The following is a 23,577-nucleotide window of genomic DNA, read 5'->3' as shown; positions in this document are numbered from 1 at the left end:
TAAGAATGAGTCGAGAACGATGCATGCAATGCAACGAAGCAATTGAGACTTGTAAATTTTTCAGAATTATTCACTTGCATATATTTGTAAATAATGTTATGATCATATGGATCTTTTTTCCATGATATATTCACTGTACTAATTGCATCGATAAAAATAGTTTTGTATATACATATATTAAGTCTCCTCGAAGAGAAAGTAAGAGTGTGAGTAGTTGTCGATGTTTTTATATATATATGGATGTTTCCGCAAATGAAGTAATTGTATTCCCGACTTATATCAGAACAATGAATTTTGTATTTAAAAAAATGTATCTGATTCGTCTTGTGCTATTTCAAAAAATTTTAATTAACACTTTGAGTGTGTTTTTTATGTAACTTTTTAATACTACAATTAAGTGGGAAAACTGCCAAATAGAAGCTAAGGCGTGAGTATTGATGCGTAAACTTATTATTGTTAAATTTTAGTAATAAACGTATATTAAAAATGTACGTTTCGGACAGTTTTTTGGTCCATCTTTAACATAAATATAAAACATAAAGATTACATTGATATTTTAAAACTCATATAAAATTTATCGCGCACCAATACCTGTGCCTTGGCTCTTATTTGCTAATTTTCCCACTTAATTATTAATACTCTGAGCCTATTGCTGTTATTATTCAAATATAACATTTTTACATGGCAAATATTAAATGCGATTGTTAAGCTACTCTTTAAATTAGAGATAGATCGCTACTTCTAAAATTATTTATATATAGAAAAGTTTGAAATATTTTTACAACATATTATTTATATTTTATTATTATGTATTGTTAAAATGAGAATGACATATTTAGTGATATCAATTTGAATTTCGCGGTTCAGAAAAAGCGTTTGGAGCGTTTATAGATACGTTCTTATGTTGCGCATGACAAATTTCGTCACGAGAAACAGTGCATTATTTGAAATGTCAAATGATCACAACTCGTACATTTGTATTTGAATTAATGTGAGAAAATTCAACGTTAATCCATGTCCGCTCAACGATACAATCGAATTTTGAAAATTAATTTAAGTGTTACAAACACTCTAAACAATAATTGTAATCCCTCGATATAAACCATATATATTCTATGTCACAACTCAGGTGCTCCCTGGAATCCAGATGTACATATTAATTACAAGTCTATATATATATAAGCGTACTGTAAAGTGGATGGAATCACTGTAAATAACTGCAACCAGCTTTGTATAATGTTAGAAAGTGGTACACGATAGGTCAACTATAAAAAGATATAACTCTATCATGTCTACGCAAAATGTAATTAAATGCGTGTATATATTGTATTTTTTACGAAATAATGTTAATTCATGGTTATCTTAAATTTCTTCCAATTTTTTCATTAAATTCTCACAGAAAATTTTCCCAGGAAACAAATATGTAAGAGCATAGTTGATAGAGTTATTGTATAAATCTAAAGCTAAAGTAATACGTAACGTATTATTTTAACACGCACACATATATACACATATTAAATTAAATCGGCATTGGATTAACAACATAAATTATTTGTATAATTAAATTTATATAAATATCGTGTACCACTTCAATTTTTTCAAGATTTTTCTGTTAGCTATAATTATCATAATCGGCGGAAAGATCGATTTCAGTGAGCTTATTATCGCTTTCTAGATAAAATATTAATATTTGCAGAAAAATTACAAAAATTATGTGAATTATAATAAAAATTTCATAGACAAAGAAATCCCAAAAATATTGTAAAGAGAGTTATGTTTCCATTATTGTAGCTATAGAGACGAATCATGTTGTAATTGAATGAATGAATGAATGCAAATGGAACGAATAAATATCGAATGTTTAACCCACTTTGTATAAATTATATTTAAACGTATGCTTTCTTTGATAATTCCTTTATATGAATCCTATTTTTTGAATTCTTTTCTCTGGTAAAATCAGTCTTCAATTACAAAATTAATAAAAATAATTATAATAATTAATAGTAAAAATTTACCAATTAAATTTTTTGCGGTTTAAATCAGTAAGATTTTAAATTTTAGGAATTCCTGAAATCGTGATTCCTGAATTTTTAATTTATGCCATTATATTGTTTTGATTTTCAATTTTCAAGAGTTTAGTTTTCTCGTGTAAACCATCGGCTTAATGTATCAAATTTAAAATTCTAGGAATTCCTAGAAATACATTTTTTGAATCTTTTAAAACAGAATTACGCTCATTTACAAATATAAATATGTTTCTCTCTCCGTATTAATAATATATTTTATTAAATTCTTATTATACGAAAAGTCACAGATCATTATTGATCCCTGTGGAGTTACATTAATTGCCATTTAATTTACATTTTATCTAATTTACTATATAATCAATAAGATTTAAGACTTATTAACTTACCTTATTCTAAATGTTTTTATTCTTACGAAATACACATTTTGTACACTCTCGCATTTTCATTTTATTTCTTATATATTTATTCGTATGCTTTTTTCTCTAACAATTTATATTACGAGTAAGAGTATTTTGTGTATACGCTGCTATGATATATATTTACTTAAATTGACGTATAAAGACATTTTTAATAATACATTTAATTTTATTAATTCCACCGCGTAGTTTCCGATTCATTGAAGGTCCCTTGAGCATGCAAATTGCATTATATCTTAATCTCGTTTTCGCAGCCTGAAAAATAAACAGGATTAATAATTACTTAATTAATAATTAATAACAACGATAATTGATAATTCCGATGTTATTTATGATTTATGCAATGTTTGCATAATGCATAAATATAAATATCAAATTTAACTTAATTTGAATTTAAAATTATATTTAATTTTTAATATTTGGTATAATTAGATAAAATTATATTAATTTTACTCGAATATAAAGCTGCTAATTTAACCAACTTATCTGTGTGTTTTGTTTTCACGAAAAACATTTGCTTAAATAACTAGCAATCATAATCATCGGTCTTATTAAAGCACAAATGTCTAACATCCGATGTTTCAAGTACGCTCAATAATGATGCAACTTATGTAATATGAATTAAATGTAATGTATATCAATATCTATGATGCTCAATGCACTTACCGATTACACGTGCGTGAACTTTATTTCATTATTAATTATTTCAATGGAGAAACACGGTGATAAACCATCACCGAATGGAAAAATTATTTCGCTTCAATATTTAAGAGGAATTATTATAAAATATGAATATAAAATATCAAGCAAGTCTACAATGAAAGTATTATTGTCAATAATTTACTCCTTCTTTGCAAGATTGATTCGTTTTACAAGCTATCTTATTTTTTAATAGCGAGTTAATTACAATGAAAATATATTGTATATTACGCGCAAAAATTAAAGTCACAAATCAGTTAAGTTCTTTTCGGGAACTAAAATACGTACAATAAAAAGTAAGTAATAAATTTGTATTTCATGTATACACGGACATTTTCCTGATGCCGATAGTGCTTACAGGACTAGATCGTGTGCAAAAAGCACGGATAGTGGCGCAACCAGATCGGTTCCAATATCGCAGCATAATTGCGATACAACTATGCAATTAAATGTTTTTGTTAATCTACGCTTACTTATTGATTGACAATTATTTATTGATCTATACTCTAGCATTATCGCAGAAACATTCATAATTTATAAAGTTATTTTCGTGAACTTTTACTTAAGCCCGCTTTAGATGGTCTACCATCCACGACACAAAAAGTTTAAGATAGGATTCTATTTATAATTTCATGTACCGTGTTTTTTTTAATATATTAAACATGTGTGTATATACTGATATGTATTTTTCACATATGTATATTCTGATTCATTCAATGTTTCTCGAATTATAATATAAAATACATGAAATTGTAAACAGAATTTTAATATAAATTATAGATCGTCTGAGATGGGCTTGAGAATAAAAAAAAATGTGCTTATTACCATCGTTAATTTTATAGTTTTTTGTTGCGATGCAAACTTATTCTCGTAGCAAAAATGTTACATAATATCTAATACAATCATGATGCTTTCGGAAAAACTCCCGTATTTATTACATATATAGTTACGCCACCAATCAGCAGAGATAATGCGTTTTCTATCTGTATATACATTACGACATTTTAATATTTATATATATATATATATAACTATAATACTCATACATGTAGTGCGTCATGTACTTTTATTAACTACACATGGTTCATATTATTCGTCTTTATTACAAATTTCGCACTTACTCTTCACGATTTATTATACGCGTCGTATGAATGATGTATTTGATATGATTATCTACAATGTTGATGATATAAAAGTAAGTTGAGTTACATTGTTCAAAATTGCCGCAGTCACTAAATTATTTGTAAATAATACATACACGCATCATGCAGATGTGCAATGTGGAATTTTAATGATGAATGCTGCTTGATATACATTATACATATAATGAGCCAATCGAGGCATTAAATATTATTTTTAATTGTTATATGCGCGTTAAATTAGTCAATATCAATGATTAAACTAAATTAAATTAATAAAAGAAGAAAGAAAGAAAGAAAGAAAACTATTATAGGTCATAGATTAAGCTAAATTTAATCGAAAACGGTTACATTATATTATTATCTTCGACACAGCATTGATATTTTTAAACATTGCCATATATTTTAAAATAAGTAAAATAGATAAAATAAATCTGGCTTTTAAAATTACATTTCTTGTAAAATAAATATATAAATATTGATGCTTTTTCTCAGATAATATATTTTTGTGCTAAATAATTCTTGTATTTATGCTCTTTTATGCTAAAGAAATGTCAGTAATTAAAACATATTTCCTTCTATATAAATTCTCTTTGCAGAGAAACGTCATATATCAAGTATTGCACGCGCGTATATATAAGAAAAAAAATTCTTTTTAGTATCGTTTTTCTAAAATGATAATTATTTGTATATAAGTTAATAAACGTCAATATTGTATCGATCTTCACACTAATTTGATATACTCAGTTTGAACCATTTAAACTTGTAGATTCTTTAAATAAATTAATTGTAAGTAATTAAGCTTGCAGAAAAATAATAATAAAAATTCGATATACAAAAATAAATTTTTCTATTACAGATACATTGAATCATCAATATTAAAAACTGCTGACTTAGTTATTTTTGCGCGGAAAATTGATCAATCTTACTCTTTCTTTACTTTCATAATTTTTTTCTAGTACTTCGGTTTTTCAACGTTTGATTACTCTTCCAAATAATAAGAATTTTCTTTGCTTTTCTTTAATCAGTTTTAACTCATTTCGAGACTCAACCTTTTTTATACCTAATATTCAATAATAAGCTCGCTATCTGCATACGTATGCATACATCAATGAACAAAAACACAAAACGCCATGTGTAAGCCCGGCATCGTAATATTGTATTATGATTCAAACTGTACAAAGAGTGTCCCAGTTTACAGAATGTGTTACCCAAAGCTCTGATAACTTAAGTAAAATTCTGCGAATATTCGCGTCGATAACGATGCAAATATTGTGTGATGCGTTATCTAACGTTAATAATGAATGATACAGAAATAGCAGTTAATTGCTGATTGGGATACTAATAGAAAAAGCCGATAAAGTATATCTTAATAAATCATTCAATCGTCGAACGCGCATTAAATTATTTATATTTGTTTCGTGAGTTTATCAAATATTGTGTATCATAAAGTGTGTTTAGTTTACTCTATTTTATAAAAAAAAAATATATATATATATATATTTTGCTGAATACTACATATCATTATGACAGTGGTAATATAGGTGGCTTTCAGCGGCTTTCAACCTACTTTCTAATATATACAGTACGTGTGAAATATAAAGCGAGATCTATTCACACGCAGTACATCGATCACTGCACGGAAATGATTTAAGGAGACTCGAAACCTCCTCAGTCTTGACTTTAATGTTATTATATATATATATATTGTATATAATTGTACTTATTATACATACTATATACAAATTATGATATATTCTCTGATTTATTTTCTGAAAAATAGAATTATTAAAAAATTAATTATATATTTTAAATACCCTTTAATTTGTAAAATATGAATTAAAAATATAAAATGCAATTCTTTGCTTTAGAAAATTCAAATCAAATAATTATAAAATTGATAATCCTGCTTAATGACTACTTAAGCAAAATTTTATGCAAACATGGGAGAAATTATTAATTTAATAGTTTCGCTGAAAAACTCGAGGAACGCCGACGTGGCATCGTTATATTTATACTGCGTCTATATATATAGTACATATATCAGTAATTGTACTGATACTATACATAATACTATACAGAGAGTTATTATAGAATAGATTTCAGCTAACACAAACGTCCTTTCCGGTACAAATTCTAATGAACAATCCAGGATGTCCGTCGAGGATTTCCTTTTGGTGCGAGTCTTGAAGCGATGGCGATTAATATAATACGCCTCGTATATTCTATAAAATTAATGCTAGCTACTTTATGCGCATAATAATCTTTTTAAATCAAAATTCAGGAGTTACGAAAAATCATGTAAAATGACGCCGACCGATGTCAATGTATCGATGCGACTTTAATAACTTGTTAGAGAAGACAGCTATCTATTAAATAAAACGAAATAAATCGCGCAATCAACTTTTACAAGCTTACGTTGATAAAGAAAAAAAAATTGTACCGGCTCATTTAAAAGAATAAAACATCGTTTGAAACTACATGAAGAGAACAAGCAAGAGAGAAAGAGAGAGAAAGAAAAAGTAGCATAGTATAAGAAGAAACTTTGCCATCTTCGTAGTATTGAAAAGTATTCATGCTCTTCACGAAGAGAGATGAAATTCAAACTTTTAATATATATTCTTAATCGCTTGAATTTGCTTGTGATAAATAATTGCAAAACATAATTAAAAACTTTTATATTAGTATTTGATTTCTTTATTTATGCCGTGTGTGAAGTGTATTTTCAAAATATTCGATACGCTTTTAGATTTGTCGAGAAAGATTGGCAGTTCGAAAGAAGTTTGAATCTGTCTAATTGAGACGTTCATTCTTTACTTGAATTGGATAGCACTGCCATAGTCTCTAATAAACGTGTAGGCTACCTTCTTCGATCGATGTAGCCGCATCGTTCGGCTATCGATTCGTAATAGACGTCCGACGTTGGGATACACCAGTGTCCGGATAGCCAATTAAAAATGACGTAAAACACTGCCAATTGTCCGTCTTTCGTTGACGTGTTTCTTCATAGAAATTTATTTCTTCTCAATAAGACTTTTTGCTTATTGCTCGTTGTCAGGATTGACTATTACCAGATTTTGTATTGCAAATTCGTACTTTCTTGATCGATAAGAAAGATTTTTTTTCTTATACATATATGTTATTTCATAGAGAAATTATTAGAGATGTAAATATGTAAAAAGTTATCTTACAGTTGCGTAGAATATTAGTTTCATAATGCACATAAACAAAAATGAAATTATTGATAACGATAAAAAAATAAGAGCTCTTCTTAAAAAAAAAAAACAAAAAAAATTAACTCGCATATTCTTTTCGAAAATTAGTCGATTCTTGATGACGGTTGTTATAATGTTCAAAATTTATAGATATTTCAGTTATCTCTGCGGCACTGCTAACCCGCAACCCTAAGATAAATAAAGAGTAAGCGTTCCTCAACATTGAACATGATTCCCGGGCACATAGGGTAGATTTGCGCACTCAATTCCGGATCCGAAATTGTCCGCAATGACCGTTTCTTAAGTCGTAATCCTCCCTTAGCGAACTACGCGAGTCGCGGAGCCGCCACTAATGCTACTTACAGTATCATTATCTTATCGTTTAAGTTTAAAGTGTAGTATGGTCAACGCAGTCCTCGACGATATTCATCCTCGACTGAAGTCCCTGAGCGATGGATTTACAAGTGGATGTACAAAGTCATATGGTTCGATGATCGAAATACGCGTGTGATAGCGTGCAGCGCTGTCGCGGGTAGATCTCAGGCCGGATGCAACGTACGCATCTGCGGATGATGATGGAGGCAGAGGCACAGCGCGACGAGGATCATCAAGAGCAACGAGCTACCGTTGCTGTTGGCGCTGGAGTCATCATAGTCCGTTATGTCGCCTCCGTTCTCCTTACGATTTCGTAGTTTCATATCTATAACGATTGGAAGATTGGAAGATACATATTAATAGGATAGATAAATTATATTATCATAAAAAAGAAATTATAAAAAAACTTGAATTTGTAGTTTAAATACACAATGATTTTTATCTGAATAATAAAGAACCAAGACATCCATTTATATCAAGTTTATAATAATTTAAGAATATGTAGGATATTAAAAAGAATTAAGAAGAATACCTGATGTGCAATAATCTTTATTAAATTTTGATGTTCAATATGTACCTGGCTCTTTTAGCATATCTTGATTTCCCCCCAGGATATCGTTCCCTGAATTATGCCTTGGTTTACCTGCAAACAGAGCGAGATATTGAACGATATCGTTTCTCCCTCGAGGCGAAGTTTATATTTTCATACGGTCAATATTGTTCAAGTAAATATTTACGAATACTTTTATTCATAAGCAATAATTATGAATATTCCGTCTATTCCTCTCTTCCTGGCTTTTTATCCAGCACAGTTCATTTTGTAACGATGTTAGAGCAGTGTTAATCGACAACCGTTAAATATATCAATTACGAGTATTTATTTAATAACTTCTTTTGTTACGTAAACGTAAGTAAATCAACGTGCCAGATTTTTGCAAATTTGCGGACGAAACATTCAATCGAGTTCTATTATTTCAGTTGTTTTCTCATTCCGTCTTCTTTGATTAATTGGTGCCCGTTGAATGTCTTTAAAAGCAATTTGTTTCGCAATGTGGTATTCGGTTTCGGGTGGTACGTCACGGGACTACTAATGACGACGGTTGTTAAATCAATTGCAAGAGAAATAGCGATGACAGCCGGCACGAAGGGAGAAAACGATTTACGAGACAAGTTTATAACGCAGAACAAAAATATCCAATCTAATATATTCGAATTGAGCTTACTTGAGCTATCTCCAATAGCGATTTAGTTTCAAGATACGTATTTTACGCGAGTGAATTTTTGCTATAAAATCTTGATAAATTTTTGAAATTCGTTAATTTTAATCTCGCGCGGTATAAACAGTGAGAAAAAGGCTATTTCGAAGAAAAAAATTGCACGTCAGTTAATTTCTTTTCGTGAGAAAAATACGATAAATCTCTGCACAAAAGTGGGACAAATTTAATGTTAAACAGCGATAAAAAGGTATTAAAACCGGATAAAGTGGGAAATCGCTATTGAAAAAGCGATTGAGCGTTTTGCTCGTGATGAGAGAAGGAGTTCGTTCGTCTTCGTGAAAAATGCGGCTTCGATCGTGTGTTTTCTCAAGTAATGAGAAGAACGAACGAACGTGGCGGTTCGTACTCGATAAGACCAGTCCGTGACAAATTGTGGAAGGGCTTGTGGTATGACCAATGTGTTTGCCTTCACACATTGTTAAGTTTCCGTCCCAAGTTTCAGGGACGCCGCATCGCTTGCTCTCGCACATAGTGGAAAATTGACCCGTCTCTTTTACATCTCTATTATTTTTGCCAGATAAATCGCTCCGGCGGGGAATACATTAAAATAATCTCATCAAGAATCAAATATGCACGGTCGAATTCGCGCTTCGGCCTTCCCAACACATATAGAAATAATCTATTTCTATTTTCCATTATTTCCGAAGCGTGTCGTATCCATGTATATTGTTTCGCGCATTTAACTCAACGAGAGAGATAGAAAGAGAGACCTGTACCTCTATATAGACCTCTGTATATTTAAGCGTATGTGGCGAGGTGGAAAGAGTTCAATAAAATTGACCCGCGACGCATCGAGACCTGGTCTCTATAAATCTTCCATCGCGCTATGCAACGTCGCTTCCCAATCTGTTGGCATCAAAATATTTTGCATATATCGATTTCTAGGCGAACGGGAAGCTGGACCGAAGACGGGTCAATAATAAATTTCGGATTTTTCATTACGATGGTGCGGAAGATACTTGGTGAAATATGAGAGTAAGCTGCTTTTTACGAGCAGCTCGCGTTGACATCGCCTTCGTGCGCCGATTATTTATTGCCGCCAGCAAAACACGCGCGCGGTCTTCCCGCGCTGCTAATTATGGTAATTTGTGTATACGGTTATATATAATCGTACACTCTTGTCAAAAAATTTCGTTTCGAAGCGCGGACGGACCGAGATGCACATTCGGAGCGTTACGCGAAAAAAAAAAAAAAGAAGAAGAAACGTTACAACGAGCCGATTTACGTCGAAGAAAGACGTCAACTGTGTAATCAAAAATTTCAATTCTCGCTCATATTGCCTTTATATCGAGCTATCTCGCGCTTTTCAGTACGGCGACTGCATAGAGACTCACGATGAGACTCGTATTCGCGGCCATGAGAAGTCCGCGTAGCCGTAAAAACATCGATTAGCCATAAAACGAAGACGGCGCGAGAAATGTTTAAAGTTTTCCCCTTGCGAAATGAATCATTAAAGCAGCGAGAGAGAAGACTCGAGCATCTTGGAGCTATATCACGGCCGTGTCGGGAGTGTCTTAAAGCACACGTTTCAAAGCCCCTGGATTTTATATCGACATTTTTCATCCTGATATAGTAGTTATATTACGTTATAATAGCACATGCGCGTTGTACGGTCAAGAAGCGCGTCACATATAACGTGTCTCAGCCTTAAATACATATCTATATGAAACTGTACGACTGGCACAATTTATTTATCATACTCAGCCATTGTCTATGTCATCCCTCGCGAGCTATTTATATCCTCTTTTATTAAAAAGTTTTAATACTTTATTTTTCAGCATCGAAATTTTTGAAACTAATAACGCGAATAGCAGATTATAATATATACAGCCTATTATATATACGAACAAATATAACGTTCTATATACAAAGCATAAAAATATTGGCAATTATTTCAAACACTCGAAATATGCGATCGTGAAAATTTGCAAAAATATCAGATCTGTTTATTATTTCAATGTTATGCGATACCATATATATATATATATATATATATATATATTTTTTTTTATGGCAAATAAAAAATAATAATGCAACGTAGAGAGAACAAAATACATTTTTCGTGCGCTTAGTTAATACTCGGGCAGAGCGCAACGAAATATAGCGAAGCACGATACGGCGCGCATTGACATGTAATTTACCGTCTCTCCTTTGAGAGGCCGATGTATTGTAGCACAAAGCTCTTGCCGTATTATTATCTCTTTGAATATATCAACTACTCGGAAATACCGCGCCGAGAGAAAAGAATCTTTCGTGGATTGATACTCACTCTAAACGTTCGTTCGCCATGCATTTATTCCTCCCTCCTCCCCCGCCCCTCCCGCCGCGCCCTTTCAATTCGCATGCTAAAGATAAACCCGATAATAACATGGAAGAAAAATCAAAGCGACGAAATCGAATAACTTATCGTCGACTCTCGGCTGCGTCTGCGTGCATTTTATATTGTTTTAAAATTAATTATCTAAAAAATTTTCATATTGACGGTGTAATGATATAAAAATGATCTTTTTATCTTTCAGAGATATATCGAGCGTCCTTCTCCCGAGGAACTTCTCTAAGTATCTCGCTAAGAGATATGCGCCAAGTTATTCAAGGGAAAGTACAATATGTTACGCATGGTTGTGCGAGACGCGAACGCGTACGCGCGGATACCGAGAGGAGACCGAGTAGCGGCGAGTCCCCCTTCGAAAAACTTCAGCTCTGCTCTTTTCTCCGCGCGATGAAAAGCAGATTGGCGGCGCAAGAGCGACAGGTGCAGGAGAACCCGAAACGGTATTCATCCGGGGGTCTCTTTAAAAAGTCGTTTCTCTAAACGTCTATCTCCGCTATCGCGCGACTGCACCGCGCATTCCGCGCCGAGCCTTCTGCATCGAGCCTCGCGCAGACTTTTGTGCGCGCTCCGTCCGCGACGGCGGCCTGTCGTAAAAACGAGACCATCCGCGAAAGCCCGACACGACGACGGCTCCTATTCATCCGCGATTTCACGTTGAAATAGCGCCGACCCTCTCCTAGAATCTGCACACTCGACCATGGAGAAGCTCGAACTTGGTCGGATGGAAAACTTGAAACGCCTTTAACAAGCACGGATGACATGAATTCGCGTGGACGTGCAGCGTCCTTTGTTGCGTTCCACGATGGATTATATTGCTTTCTCTCTCTCTCTCTCTCTCTCTCTCTTTCATTGTTGATAAAAATTATGATCGGCGATATTTGACAACACATCGCATTTTTTTCTTTTCAATAACAATCTACATTCTTCTGGGAGTATAGTATTATCGCATACGCGGAAAATATGTTTCATGAAACGCATTTTGAAAATCAACGCGTTCTGAAAATAATGAGATAATAATATGTTGCCTGTTCACTTTATAATGCCGGATATTTGTACTAGACGTTTTCCCAATTAAAATATAGAAGATAGAAGATAATGCCGAGTATATTGTACGAGTGCATTGCTTGGTTTAACTATACAATGCTAAAATGCGTACTTTGACTAGACTGAGAATGTATTCGAAGCACTGATTCGATCGCACAGACTGACTACTCGATCTAATTAATCAGCGATCTGCGTTTGTCCGCTGAAAGTACGCTACGCTCCATCATTGAAAAAGTACCTCTCGACACAAAGCGAGCAATAAGGGCGGGTGATCGATTTATATTTCGAACAACGAGATCGGAATGAAGCAGTTAATTAATCAATGGCTTAGCATCTCTATAAAGCAGCTTCATTCAGGATTTCATTAAAATTCATATAAAAAATTTATAATTTCATATAATTTTAAAACTGAGAATCGCGACTCCTTCCTTTTAGAATCAAAAAAAGCTTCTTCTTATCAGTAGTAAAAACAAACTACGCGCGATCCCGTTCGCGTTTTCCGCGTCGCCGTTGCAATCTTTCAAAAGTACATATATACGAGAGCTCGCTATATTATATACAATACTTTTTTGCATAGAAAAGGGAAAATTACGCTTTGGACGTACTGCTTAAGTAGAAAATAGTACTTACCTTTGTGCTTGGCGTTGCTGTCGTTGGAAGTGGAGTTCGATATTGCTGAAACATAAATAACAGCGTTCTCTCTCAATATTATTCAAACGATACTACATGACGCGTATCAAAGTGACGTCAGACGTGTAAAGGGCGCGCGAACTGAAGAATGTCTCGAGTCGACGGGATGCACTGAAGAGCGATTCGCGGCCCGACAGTCGTAGGTAAGAAATAACGAGGCGAGCAGAGTATATATATACAACGCGCGGATAGTTTCTTTTCGAGTCACACTTTAACTCGCAACTTTGTTTATGCACGTTCTAACTCCTTGTTATCTTTTACTTTACGAGTGCAAACAATTTCAACGCGCGTATAGATGCGCACTTCGCACTTGGTTGTTTCCAGAATGCCGATTCACATATTGGATAGGTACTAACACCCGCAAACGTATAGATATATAACGCGTCACTTGAATGTATACAAGAAGAGCTTTCCCAGAGAGCTGTGATTCCAAATCGGAGAGACCCCCGTAGTCCCGTAGTCGGAAGAATATATTTTGCGAAAAATTCTTTTATTCATAAGCGAGTACTTTTAAGAATAATAAGGTCTGACCTGCCTCGCGCCGGATTTCGCTCGGTATTTCGTAAAAATTCCAACTATTTTAACACAGCTGCTGCTTAATAAGCTGGGGCCAGTGCGCGAGCGAGATATTTTACTGATATTTTGTCGAATCCTATACGCCAGAGTGTCTCAGATATGTATACAAAAAATAATATTGTATAATTTTATTACAATTTAGTTTCGCTAAGCGTCGCTTATTATGGAATTCATTACCGGAATCTCTCTCCGCTGCGCGGAAAAATGGCGAAAATTTTAGACGAGAGATGCTATAATTACACTTACGATAGACTTTAATGCTGCCGTCAGTGTCGCCCAGCGAATTTCTAGAGACACATTTGTACGAGCCGTAATCCGCCGGACTGACGGAGTTTATCGTCAGTATCATGTGTACTTTGTACGCGTTATCTTTCAGCACCGGCTCGTATTTTCCTCCTGCAACAAATTGCAATTCCGTTAGTAATGCGCTGCACAGTTTTATTTCGGCGCTTCGTTTTCTTCCGTATCGTCAAAATTAAAGATAAACTCTCCCGAATCGCGGGCGCGAATCTGCGATCGCCGCCGAATTACATCCATTGAATTAGAGCGATATTAAAAAAAAATAAAAAAATAAAAAAAATAATGACGTGGACATTATATATCCGCGCTCTTTGCCCCAATTTCAGAAAAATCACGTTTAAATCAACTAGACACGTGAGCGCATAACCGGAATAGAAAAAAAGGAAAAACAAAAAAATTCGCTTTTCCGTCATGTGCTGTCAGTCACGTCCGCCCGGGGTTACCCGTCATTCCCTTGACGTGATTTACTCTTTTGGGTGGAGTCTGAAAATAGAAGTACGATCGAATCACGGGTATTTTTATCGGAATATGCGGCGGTAATCGAGGGCTTTTAAATGACCCTCTGTCCTTCGTGCATTCATGGTATGTGGGTCGACCGCGGCGCGGTGACAATACGAAAAATCTCATAGAAACGACTCGTCTCATGGCCGTTCCCTTCTATAATAAAAGGCATAGTTGGATGAGAAAGCTGGAATTTAACAGAGAGATCTATTTTCTAATTATTTCCTATTGGAAAAGTCGGTCGGCACGATTTATTTGGACGTTATCTGTGTGTCTCGGGAAACTTTTTCTCTTACGCGTGATTGATTGATTTTATAGACGCGGTTTTTTTAAAAGAGAAAGAGAAAAAAAGATTAGCGCAAACCTTTTCGAGAGGATAACAATTCAATAAAGATAATAAAAGACATTTCGTTTTGGACACATACAAATCATTTTACCGTTGCATAAAATTTATACTGATTTTATCAGAGTATCGAGAATATCCAGTTGTCACTTGTGTCTGAGAATTTATGCGATATTAAATTATAAGCTGCAAAAATAAAAAGTTGTTTTAAAATCTTTTATATCGAGATCTCATGATGCATTACGTATGGCTATTATTGAACATTTCTATACACACACATTCACACAAGTATCGGTTTTTCTATTATACTATCTCCTCGTAACGTTACATATATAAATTTACGATCCTTGTTCTGATTCTCTTGTAAGCGTGTCATAACAGCATAAAATGGTGAATACCGACATTCGCGATCACGTAAAGCGCATTATCCGTTTCGAGTGCATTCTGAGGTGAATCCAAAGTACGTTCCGTTCACGACTGTATCCCTTTTATTGTTCCGTTTTGCATTTCGCGCCGGGCGCTTTTCGCGTCAGATGTCATCCGGGGATGAACCGTTTTGGAATCTTACGAGCCGAGAACCATCCGGAAGTACCCGTTGAATAGCGCCGATCGAAACAGAAATTACGTTAACTTAAGATCGCCGCGCGTCGAATATCGAACTAGCGTTCGCGATAGACGATGGACCATCTTCCAACCATCTGATTGAACTATTGTGACATGTTTTACCTTCGACAGCCGTGGAAATTCGTAGACGACTGTCGATCTCAACGGCCGTTTCCGGCCCGAAATGGAACGTCATTTACTACGTCGTCGATTGACAGAGGCGATTTGCCGGCCATTTTGATAAAACGCCGGATCTTAGACGCTTGGATTGATTATGCAAGCTATGTCACGGGCAGATGTAAGGCATCGAAATCGTCCGGTCCTCGATAGCGACGTATCCAAATTGTAGCTCGAGGATATGATTTCTATCATTTCAAATAGAATATAGAGACGTGCGATTATGAAATTATATTACGTGTATAATATTTGCAAAACCGATATTAAAAGATAAAATTAAATCAAGATGAAATATCAATTACGAGAATATCACTCTTAATAAAAAATACAATCGGTTGTGAAATATTCGTTAAGTCACTGCTCGTTAAAACGGATAAATTTTTCGATCATATATATTATTTTTAGATATTATTTTTCGATATTATATTTTGATATTTGGCTACTATAGCAAATTTTATATTAAGAGAGAATTTATATAAACTATATACAGATTAATATTAAATATATGGAAAGAACAAAATTATATTTTTAACATTGTTTAAATCAGCCTACTTTTTTAGCTCTTACAAGAACCAACAAATTGCTACAAAGTCTTCATACATAAGCACTTAAAAAGATGCGATAAAACTTTCTTCCATGCCGTTTCGCAAACTGAAAGGAAAAGATTATTGAGATGACAACTTCGCTCTTGTGAAAATGCTTTTGTAAAAATTGTTCGCCTTGACGCTAGAATTTGGCGATGGCTGTCAGTTTGGGCGCTTGTTTCCGGAGGAGAAATTCCGTTTCTATTGTACTCGGCATCCGCGGAGACGATTTGAAGGCGATCCGATTTGTATAGGACAAAATTTGAATTATACAAAGCGAGTCGTCAGAAAATACAGGTTATTGAAATTGTCTCGATATATATAACAGCGACATTAATAATAACTTTTTTAATAAAGAGCTTTGCAACAGTTTTTATAAAAAGAAAAATTTTTTTTCTTTTTCTCTTTCTCTATCTCTCTCATATTTCTTCTCTCTCTCTCTCTCTTTCTATTTTTAAATCATTATCGAAAAATATCAAGTATATCGCGAGAGCTCGGCTTTCCATTCCATTTTATGTACTACATATTAGTTTGGTTAAATCGATTTTTATTCAAACGGGTAATAATAATAATAATAATAATAATAATAATAATAAAAAAAAATAAAGCCAGAGATGATCCGCTTTTTTACTTGATTGACCGATATCACGTAACGTTTTCTCTAGAATACTCTACGAAATTTCGACGTCGCCACCAAGAACTATTTGCGATCTAAACGACGAGTTCGACGCTATCTGCCATGGCATCGATCACGATACGTCTTGTTAGAACGCGTGAAATCGCTTCCAATCATTTTTCCAGTCACGCCATTCGTACATGCATCCCTTACGCTCGCACCGCTCGCGTTATTTCTCATTGTACCCATTGTAATCGTTGAGGCGAATATATTACCATCGAAATGATTTAACACAATCCGACGACAGAAACAAACGTCAATCCGTATTAGCTTTGATCACGTTTCGTCAATAGTCGAGCGCAAACAAAACAAAAAAATAGGGGGGAGGGGGAGAAATGTGCGGGACGGGCAATCTCGCGGATTGACATCAGGCGGTCAAAAGCGAGCGCGGGATGAAATTTTTACAATCACGCGTCTGTTCCGCCGGTTCTGTTTATTTGAATGCTTTCAATTAGACGCAAATGGAAATTGGCCGAAGAAATGAAAGAAACACAGGATGTACGCGAGCGTGCAATTCGAATGCAACGTTTTCACCGCTTCGGGGCTAGCTCCAACATTCATCCCAAAGTGCACTACAATGTAACGAATATATGACTATAAAAAAAAAAGGACAAACGAGGCCGTCATCCTTTTATTCGGTTTTTTCAAAAATAAATTCGCAGCAACTTTCGACAAGATGATTCTTAATTATTTTCCACAATTCTTAGAAATCTACTCCTTTTTATGCGCCGTTATAGAATAGATAGAATACGGTAAATCTTGATAATAGAGCTTGTTTATGTAACTGAGAATTTATATGTCGCTCGAAAGAATCTTTGAATCGTATAATTTATATTTGGTTGTCGAGTGAATTATTATATGCGCGATCAACTTTATATAATTAAAACTTTTTGTCTTGTTCCGTTCCGCTTTACTGCTATTAATCCCATTACTATTGATTAGCGTGCGTCTGGAGCATCGAAAAAAAAAAAAAAATTCTTTTAAATTCCTTTATAAATAAAATCCTTTAATGCCATTTTATCCATGAATCCAATCTGGAAGTTAATTCCCTAAATGAATTTCTACTGGAAACGCGGCGTTGCTTTTAATTTACACGCGATCCGGCCTTGTATATCTTGAAAATAAATGCAGGAGGTGGTAATATGGCGATTACAAGAGGCAATCTAGTTTTTAATACCGTTAGATTTATTTATTTAAGCAGTATACCAGCAGTACACGACGCGGCGGCGGCGGCGGCGCGAACATCTCGCGCGGTTCTCTTCTTTCGGGCCGTTTATTTGACCGGAATTAGCCTCTGAATAATGCATGCGAATCCCGGTAGCACGTTAAAGGTATAACACGATTTTATCTAGCATTTATGAGGAAGGCTAAGGATGCGCGCGACGAGTATGCATATGAACGCAAAACACGACCGGGATCGCCCTTTTCTGCGCGTCGACCGTTATTACATCGTCGTGTCGCGGTTAGCATTTGCATCTGTATCGAACGTAATAATGTTGCGCACAATGCGAGTTTCGATCCCCGATCGTGTTAACATGTAATCCCGCGTCCGAAGATTTCTGTCAGCTGTTTAAATGAGATTGAAAAGCCATAAGCGTGTTTTCTACAATGACGTGTAATATAATGCGCGTTATAGAGTATAATATACGTACATGGCGCGTAACTAATACGGCATAAAAGCATACGAGAGAAATACGTCACAATAATTCATTGTTGCGTATCGTAATAACTCATCGTTCGTCTCGTAACTTTCGATCGTTGGGCGTCTAATGAATAGCCGCGATACTATGTTTTTCATAATACTCGCTTAATTCTCGGCCGTAAAAGAGCGCGCGCCGTAAACGCGCAGCTTCCTCCGATGATTAAATATACTCGACAGAGGTCACGCAAGTGTACCTGCCCCTATTTGTGTGTATGTATCGCATCCGCGATACGAGAAAAAAGATATGAATCCGAAAAGGGATGGCGAATCGATGCAGAGTACTAAAGCCGTCTTTTATGGACGGCGTATAAAGCAGAGCGAAACGCTTATATTCGCGCTTCGCCCGTGTGCGTGTTTATGCGTTCGGTATGGAACTTTCATTATTCGAAGGGTTCGTTAACAACCAGTTATTTTCCTTCCTCGCAAATACACGCTACGTAGAGAGGAGAATACACGTCGGGGGTGTAATTATCTTTCTCTCGTGGAGTTACATGAATCATCAAAAAGCGCGATAGGTGCGTGCCGCGAACGATGCGTATTACAAAATTGTAAAGTCATCCCACTTTCTACCATAGTCATGATTCTTTCATGAGACCTCTTATCCCGCGAACAACCGCGAACTCTTATTATGCGACTCCAACATATCGTACGATAAGATATACGTCGTACAAATTTTCGTTGATTTGTCGCTAACAAATTTTAAGCCGATGGCATTTTATGGTTTTCGTCCAAGACAAATTATTATTTATTGTTTTATTAGATATCTCTCTTATCTTATTAATATTAACCTTGCGCCACAATCTTGTCCTGATCTCTGGTCCAATAATTGATAGATTTCGGAAATGCTTCCGAGTAGCATTCGAGAGTCAGCTTTTGACCTTCGCGGACACCGACTAATTGATTCTGAACCCAAATCATTGGTGGAACTGAAACAATTACAAAACGACACTGAATTTCAAACGAAATCTTTATAAGTAAATCCTTGGTCACTCATTTGCATAATTGCTTTTAATAATTATTTTGTATGACACCCTCGCGTGTAAATATAAAATATTCTTCTTCATATTTATTTCATATATTCCTTTTGTTTATTTCTGATAATTAAATAAGTTTTTGTCATTTAATATTTTTTATAACCATGCCAACTAATTACTTATATTTTATGATAATTTATTCAAAGAAATAAAAGGCAATGTCACGTAATTTAAGCTGAGATTAAATTTAATTTGAGATAAAATGCATACGTGGTAGATAATATACGTACAATGCACAGTAAGCATTATTCTTTTACTGACAGAAGGTGGCACGCCATTGGATGCGATGCATAAATAGGAACCCATATGCAGCCGATTTACTTTTGTAATATTGAAACTCGAGCCATCCACACTCGAAACTGTAATCAGAGAAAGTAATTATAATCATAAAAATCATATTAACGTAATTTTGTTTATATAACTACACATTTATTATAAATAATTATATATAATATCTAATTGTAATATCTAATGATATGAAATTAATTCTGCAAGATATTCCGAATTAAAGATATATTTATTACGGAATTTAATTTGAAAGGAGGAAATTTTATTTGTCAATAAATAATAACAAAAGTGTGAAAATTTTGTCGGGCGAACGAAATTACAACTACACGTTGAAAAAGTATCAATAAGTTTGCAACGAGAATTACCGTGAGAAATATGATCGATGTTATCGGTGATAAATCGAGGTAGATGTAACTTTTACACTATGACATCGAATGCTTTTTGGTGTCAATCGATTTTTGCATGAAACATGGAACGTCAGACCTCAGTGGAATTCGCAAAATATTTTTTTTTTTGTTTTTTTTTGTTTGTTCTCGGGAATGTGTTACGGTTTTCAGGAATGTCGATAAAGTTATAGCTATAGACAGCTCGGTGCATGGGAAAGTGCGTGATGCCTGATCGATGTCGCTTTGATGTCGATATTTTTATTAGCGTTGGCAGACCGAAACTGTAGAATTTTCGAAAAACTTCGCATATATACGTTTGGTTAAAAAAATATCATTTCGCCCTCGTAATATATTTTCCGTTCGCTAGTTTTTAATTTTCAATAACATCGTTCAAGTTTAAGATTGAAAATTAAAATTACTAAAAAAAAAAAAACCTGACAAAGATAAAAAAAAAACGCCAAGTACACATAAAAAATATTCCGATTTATATGCAACAAAAAGTTGAAAAAAATATTTATTAATTAAAATTCATACACGGAACAAAAAAAGATATTAAAATTTTTTATAAAAAAACTTTCCCCCTAAAAAATAATAAATACTTTATATAATAATAATAATAATAATAATAAAAAAACAATTTTAAAACAATAATTAACAATAAATTACTGTCTCAAACGATTCTATAATTCAATCAGTGGCTCAAATAATACCGAATAATACTGGCATTTCTCCATACTTTGCATTGGAAATTTCATGTTTTTAAACGTGTTCGTTCATTTCGGCGAAGTTTGCGAAGTACATCCGTGCAATTTTTTTTTTGACGTCAATACCGTTACCGGCATCGCACGCGACACGACGGAAATTGGTTGCCAAAGTTCCGTCACTTATACGTTTCAATTTAGGAACGAATTGAATTGCGTTTAGATTCTGTACGTTAGGTGAATTCACGAGAATACAAATTCCATGTAAATTTATTACAATTATTATACGTCTTAAAATCGAGAGATATTATCGCAAGAATAATGCCGGCACCGAATCGCATCGCGTACATCACAGAAATACATGCGCGAAAACTTTTGTCATTTTATCAATGTAACCATTATCGCCAGCGAAGAAGGACCACTTCCGCACGCTAAAATGCACTGGGAAAATGTGCAAACTGCTTTGACGAACGACCGCATAATGCAGCAGCTGTGGACTCGACTGTCAGAAGCTCTAGCTTGTATGCAACCTCTATATATATAAAGCATTTTAAATTATATTAATACACCGACACAATGGATGATAATAAATAAAACATACTGCTGACTATTATAAAATTCTCTTGAATTCGAAATATTTCCTAAATTCTCATTGTTGATAAAACGTATTTGATAAAGTTAAATTTAATAAAATAAAAGATAAATATGACATAAAATTCCCTGAACATTTAATGTAATATAATTGATTGAAAATATAAATTAACAAATATGAACAAAAGTGATTGAAGTTGGTTTGTATCCTTTCTCCCCGCATTCGAAATTCAAATAACAATTTGCGGAGAGTCGTTAAACTCTGGCAACGCAGTTTGGAGACCATCTGCATTACAAGGTGCAAATTCAGTTTACTTATCCGAAAGTTTACGCTGTCTATACGTCCCTCCCTACTCTCCCCACAATTAAATCTAAGCCAGAAAATTTATACCGCGTTCTGATAACTAATTGAATGTCGCTGAAAAAGACGTTGCAATTAAATACATCGCAGATACAATACGCCAAAGTAATAAGAATCTTTAAGGCATACAAGCATCTTAAGGAAAGACTTATACAAAATGTAATTCAAGATGCACGATATGATATGATATCGGAAGCTAATGAAGCTAACTTGCTCGAGCTCAAAACCCATCGAGATAAGATTACATATATTTGATCAAACTTTCAAATAATTTAATAATCCTTCAGAGTGTAATAATATCCTAATCATAATATTATTATAGTACATATCATTTGATTCTTATAGAGAGGTCGAATCTCTCTAATATGTAAATACATGTGTGCTACACACACACACACACACACATTTGCGGTAGCCAGAGAAAAAAATTACTTATTAAATATATGTAATATTCTTCCGGAAAAGAACCGACGAAGACATTTTTCTATTTCTAATCCATCACGTAGCAAGTTTGCATCTTCTTTCTCGGCGCTTATAAGGTATATATATATATATATATAATTTTATTATCTATAATTTTATAATTTTATTATATATACCTTATAAAATTATAGAGTAAAAGCGAAACTATGAATGGCGGAATCGTTCGGTTTCAAGTCGATCCGGTTGTTTATCAGGCCTATAACGTACAGACGGACCGCGCATTTACGCCAGATATATCGCGTATCGTGTGCTCACTATGTTTGCCAATTTCAATGCAAATATAGAAGATCTTCTCGGTCTCGGCAAACGTATCACCTCGCTCTAACCTATTGGTCTTGCCACGCGGTGTGTTTGCGCTCCCAAGCGGCCGCCACCGAGCCACTAGCCAGGCTCGATACCGCCATTGGAACCGCGATGCTAAAGTTGCGATGCACTCGCGATGGAATTCAGTCCGCGCGAGCGTAATCTTTTTTCTCGGACGGTGCCTTTACGGCTGCGTGTGCGACGAAACGAGCTTTCGGCGCATTTGCCGCGACGTTTAGGGATGTTAACGGGATATTTACTCGATTCGGGCTACTCGAGTTTGCGTACTCGAATAGTATCCCGAGTAGTATTTCGAAGCATTCGTTTATCTCTCTCTGTCAGAGATGAAAAATAATTCACATCCCAAAAATTCCATTCGAATTTTGTAAATACTTGAAACTCGTTCTCTCTCACTTTTCAAATGCGTTTATCAGGCGAATTGAATCATATTCTTAAAAAGTATCGCGTATGTCCTTTTTATAAGTCGACTGTAAAAGTTACAAACGTTCATATATGAAGTCCTTTTGTACGCTTACAAAATTGTTATATAGTTTCGTATAAGTAAAAAAAGGTTGAAATTAATGCGCTTTATAACGAAAATATTTGATAATAAAAATAAAAACGTAAGAGGAAAAGTTTACAAAGAACTAAGAGAAATACTTTTCAACGGTTTTTGCGGAACAAATGCGGAGAGCAAAAGCTTCACGATCGTCTCATACGGAGAACCAATGACATATAAAATACTCGGTACATG

General features: G+C 34.4%; 1 protein-coding gene across 4 annotated transcripts in view; it reads right to left on the bottom strand.

The window, feature by feature from the left end:
* Positions 1-2,361: 2,361 nt before the first annotated feature.
* The window catches only part of LOC138941018 (neurotrimin), a 153,784-nt gene continuing 132,568 nt past the window's right edge, over positions 2,362-23,577 (bottom strand). For 3 of the 4 annotated variants that reach the window (XM_070310284.1, XM_070310285.1, XM_070310286.1), the window contains 6 exons: positions 19,941-20,069; positions 19,465-19,602; positions 14,037-14,186; positions 13,155-13,199; positions 8,449-8,514; positions 2,914-8,196 (listed from right to left, as the gene is read on the bottom strand). In XM_070310284.1, coding sequence (XP_070166385.1) covers positions 8,036-8,196; positions 8,449-8,514; positions 13,155-13,199; positions 14,037-14,186; positions 19,465-19,602; positions 19,941-20,069 — 689 coding nt within the window. In that variant the 3' untranslated portion in view covers positions 2,914-8,035. Of the gene's footprint in view, positions 2,699-2,913; positions 8,197-8,448; positions 8,515-13,154; positions 13,200-14,036; positions 14,187-19,464; positions 19,603-19,940; positions 20,070-23,577 lie in introns of those variants that run through there. The other variant, XR_011448107.1, reaches the window with a different exon arrangement.

This window comes from Polyergus mexicanus, unplaced genomic scaffold (assembly GCF_030449975.1).
Source record: "Polyergus mexicanus isolate NDT 795.1 unplaced genomic scaffold, iyPolMexi1.0 SCAF_18, whole genome shotgun sequence".
Taxonomy (NCBI): Eukaryota; Metazoa; Arthropoda; class Insecta; order Hymenoptera; family Formicidae; genus Polyergus; species Polyergus mexicanus.
This window is presented reverse-complemented; position numbering and strand designations above follow the sequence as displayed.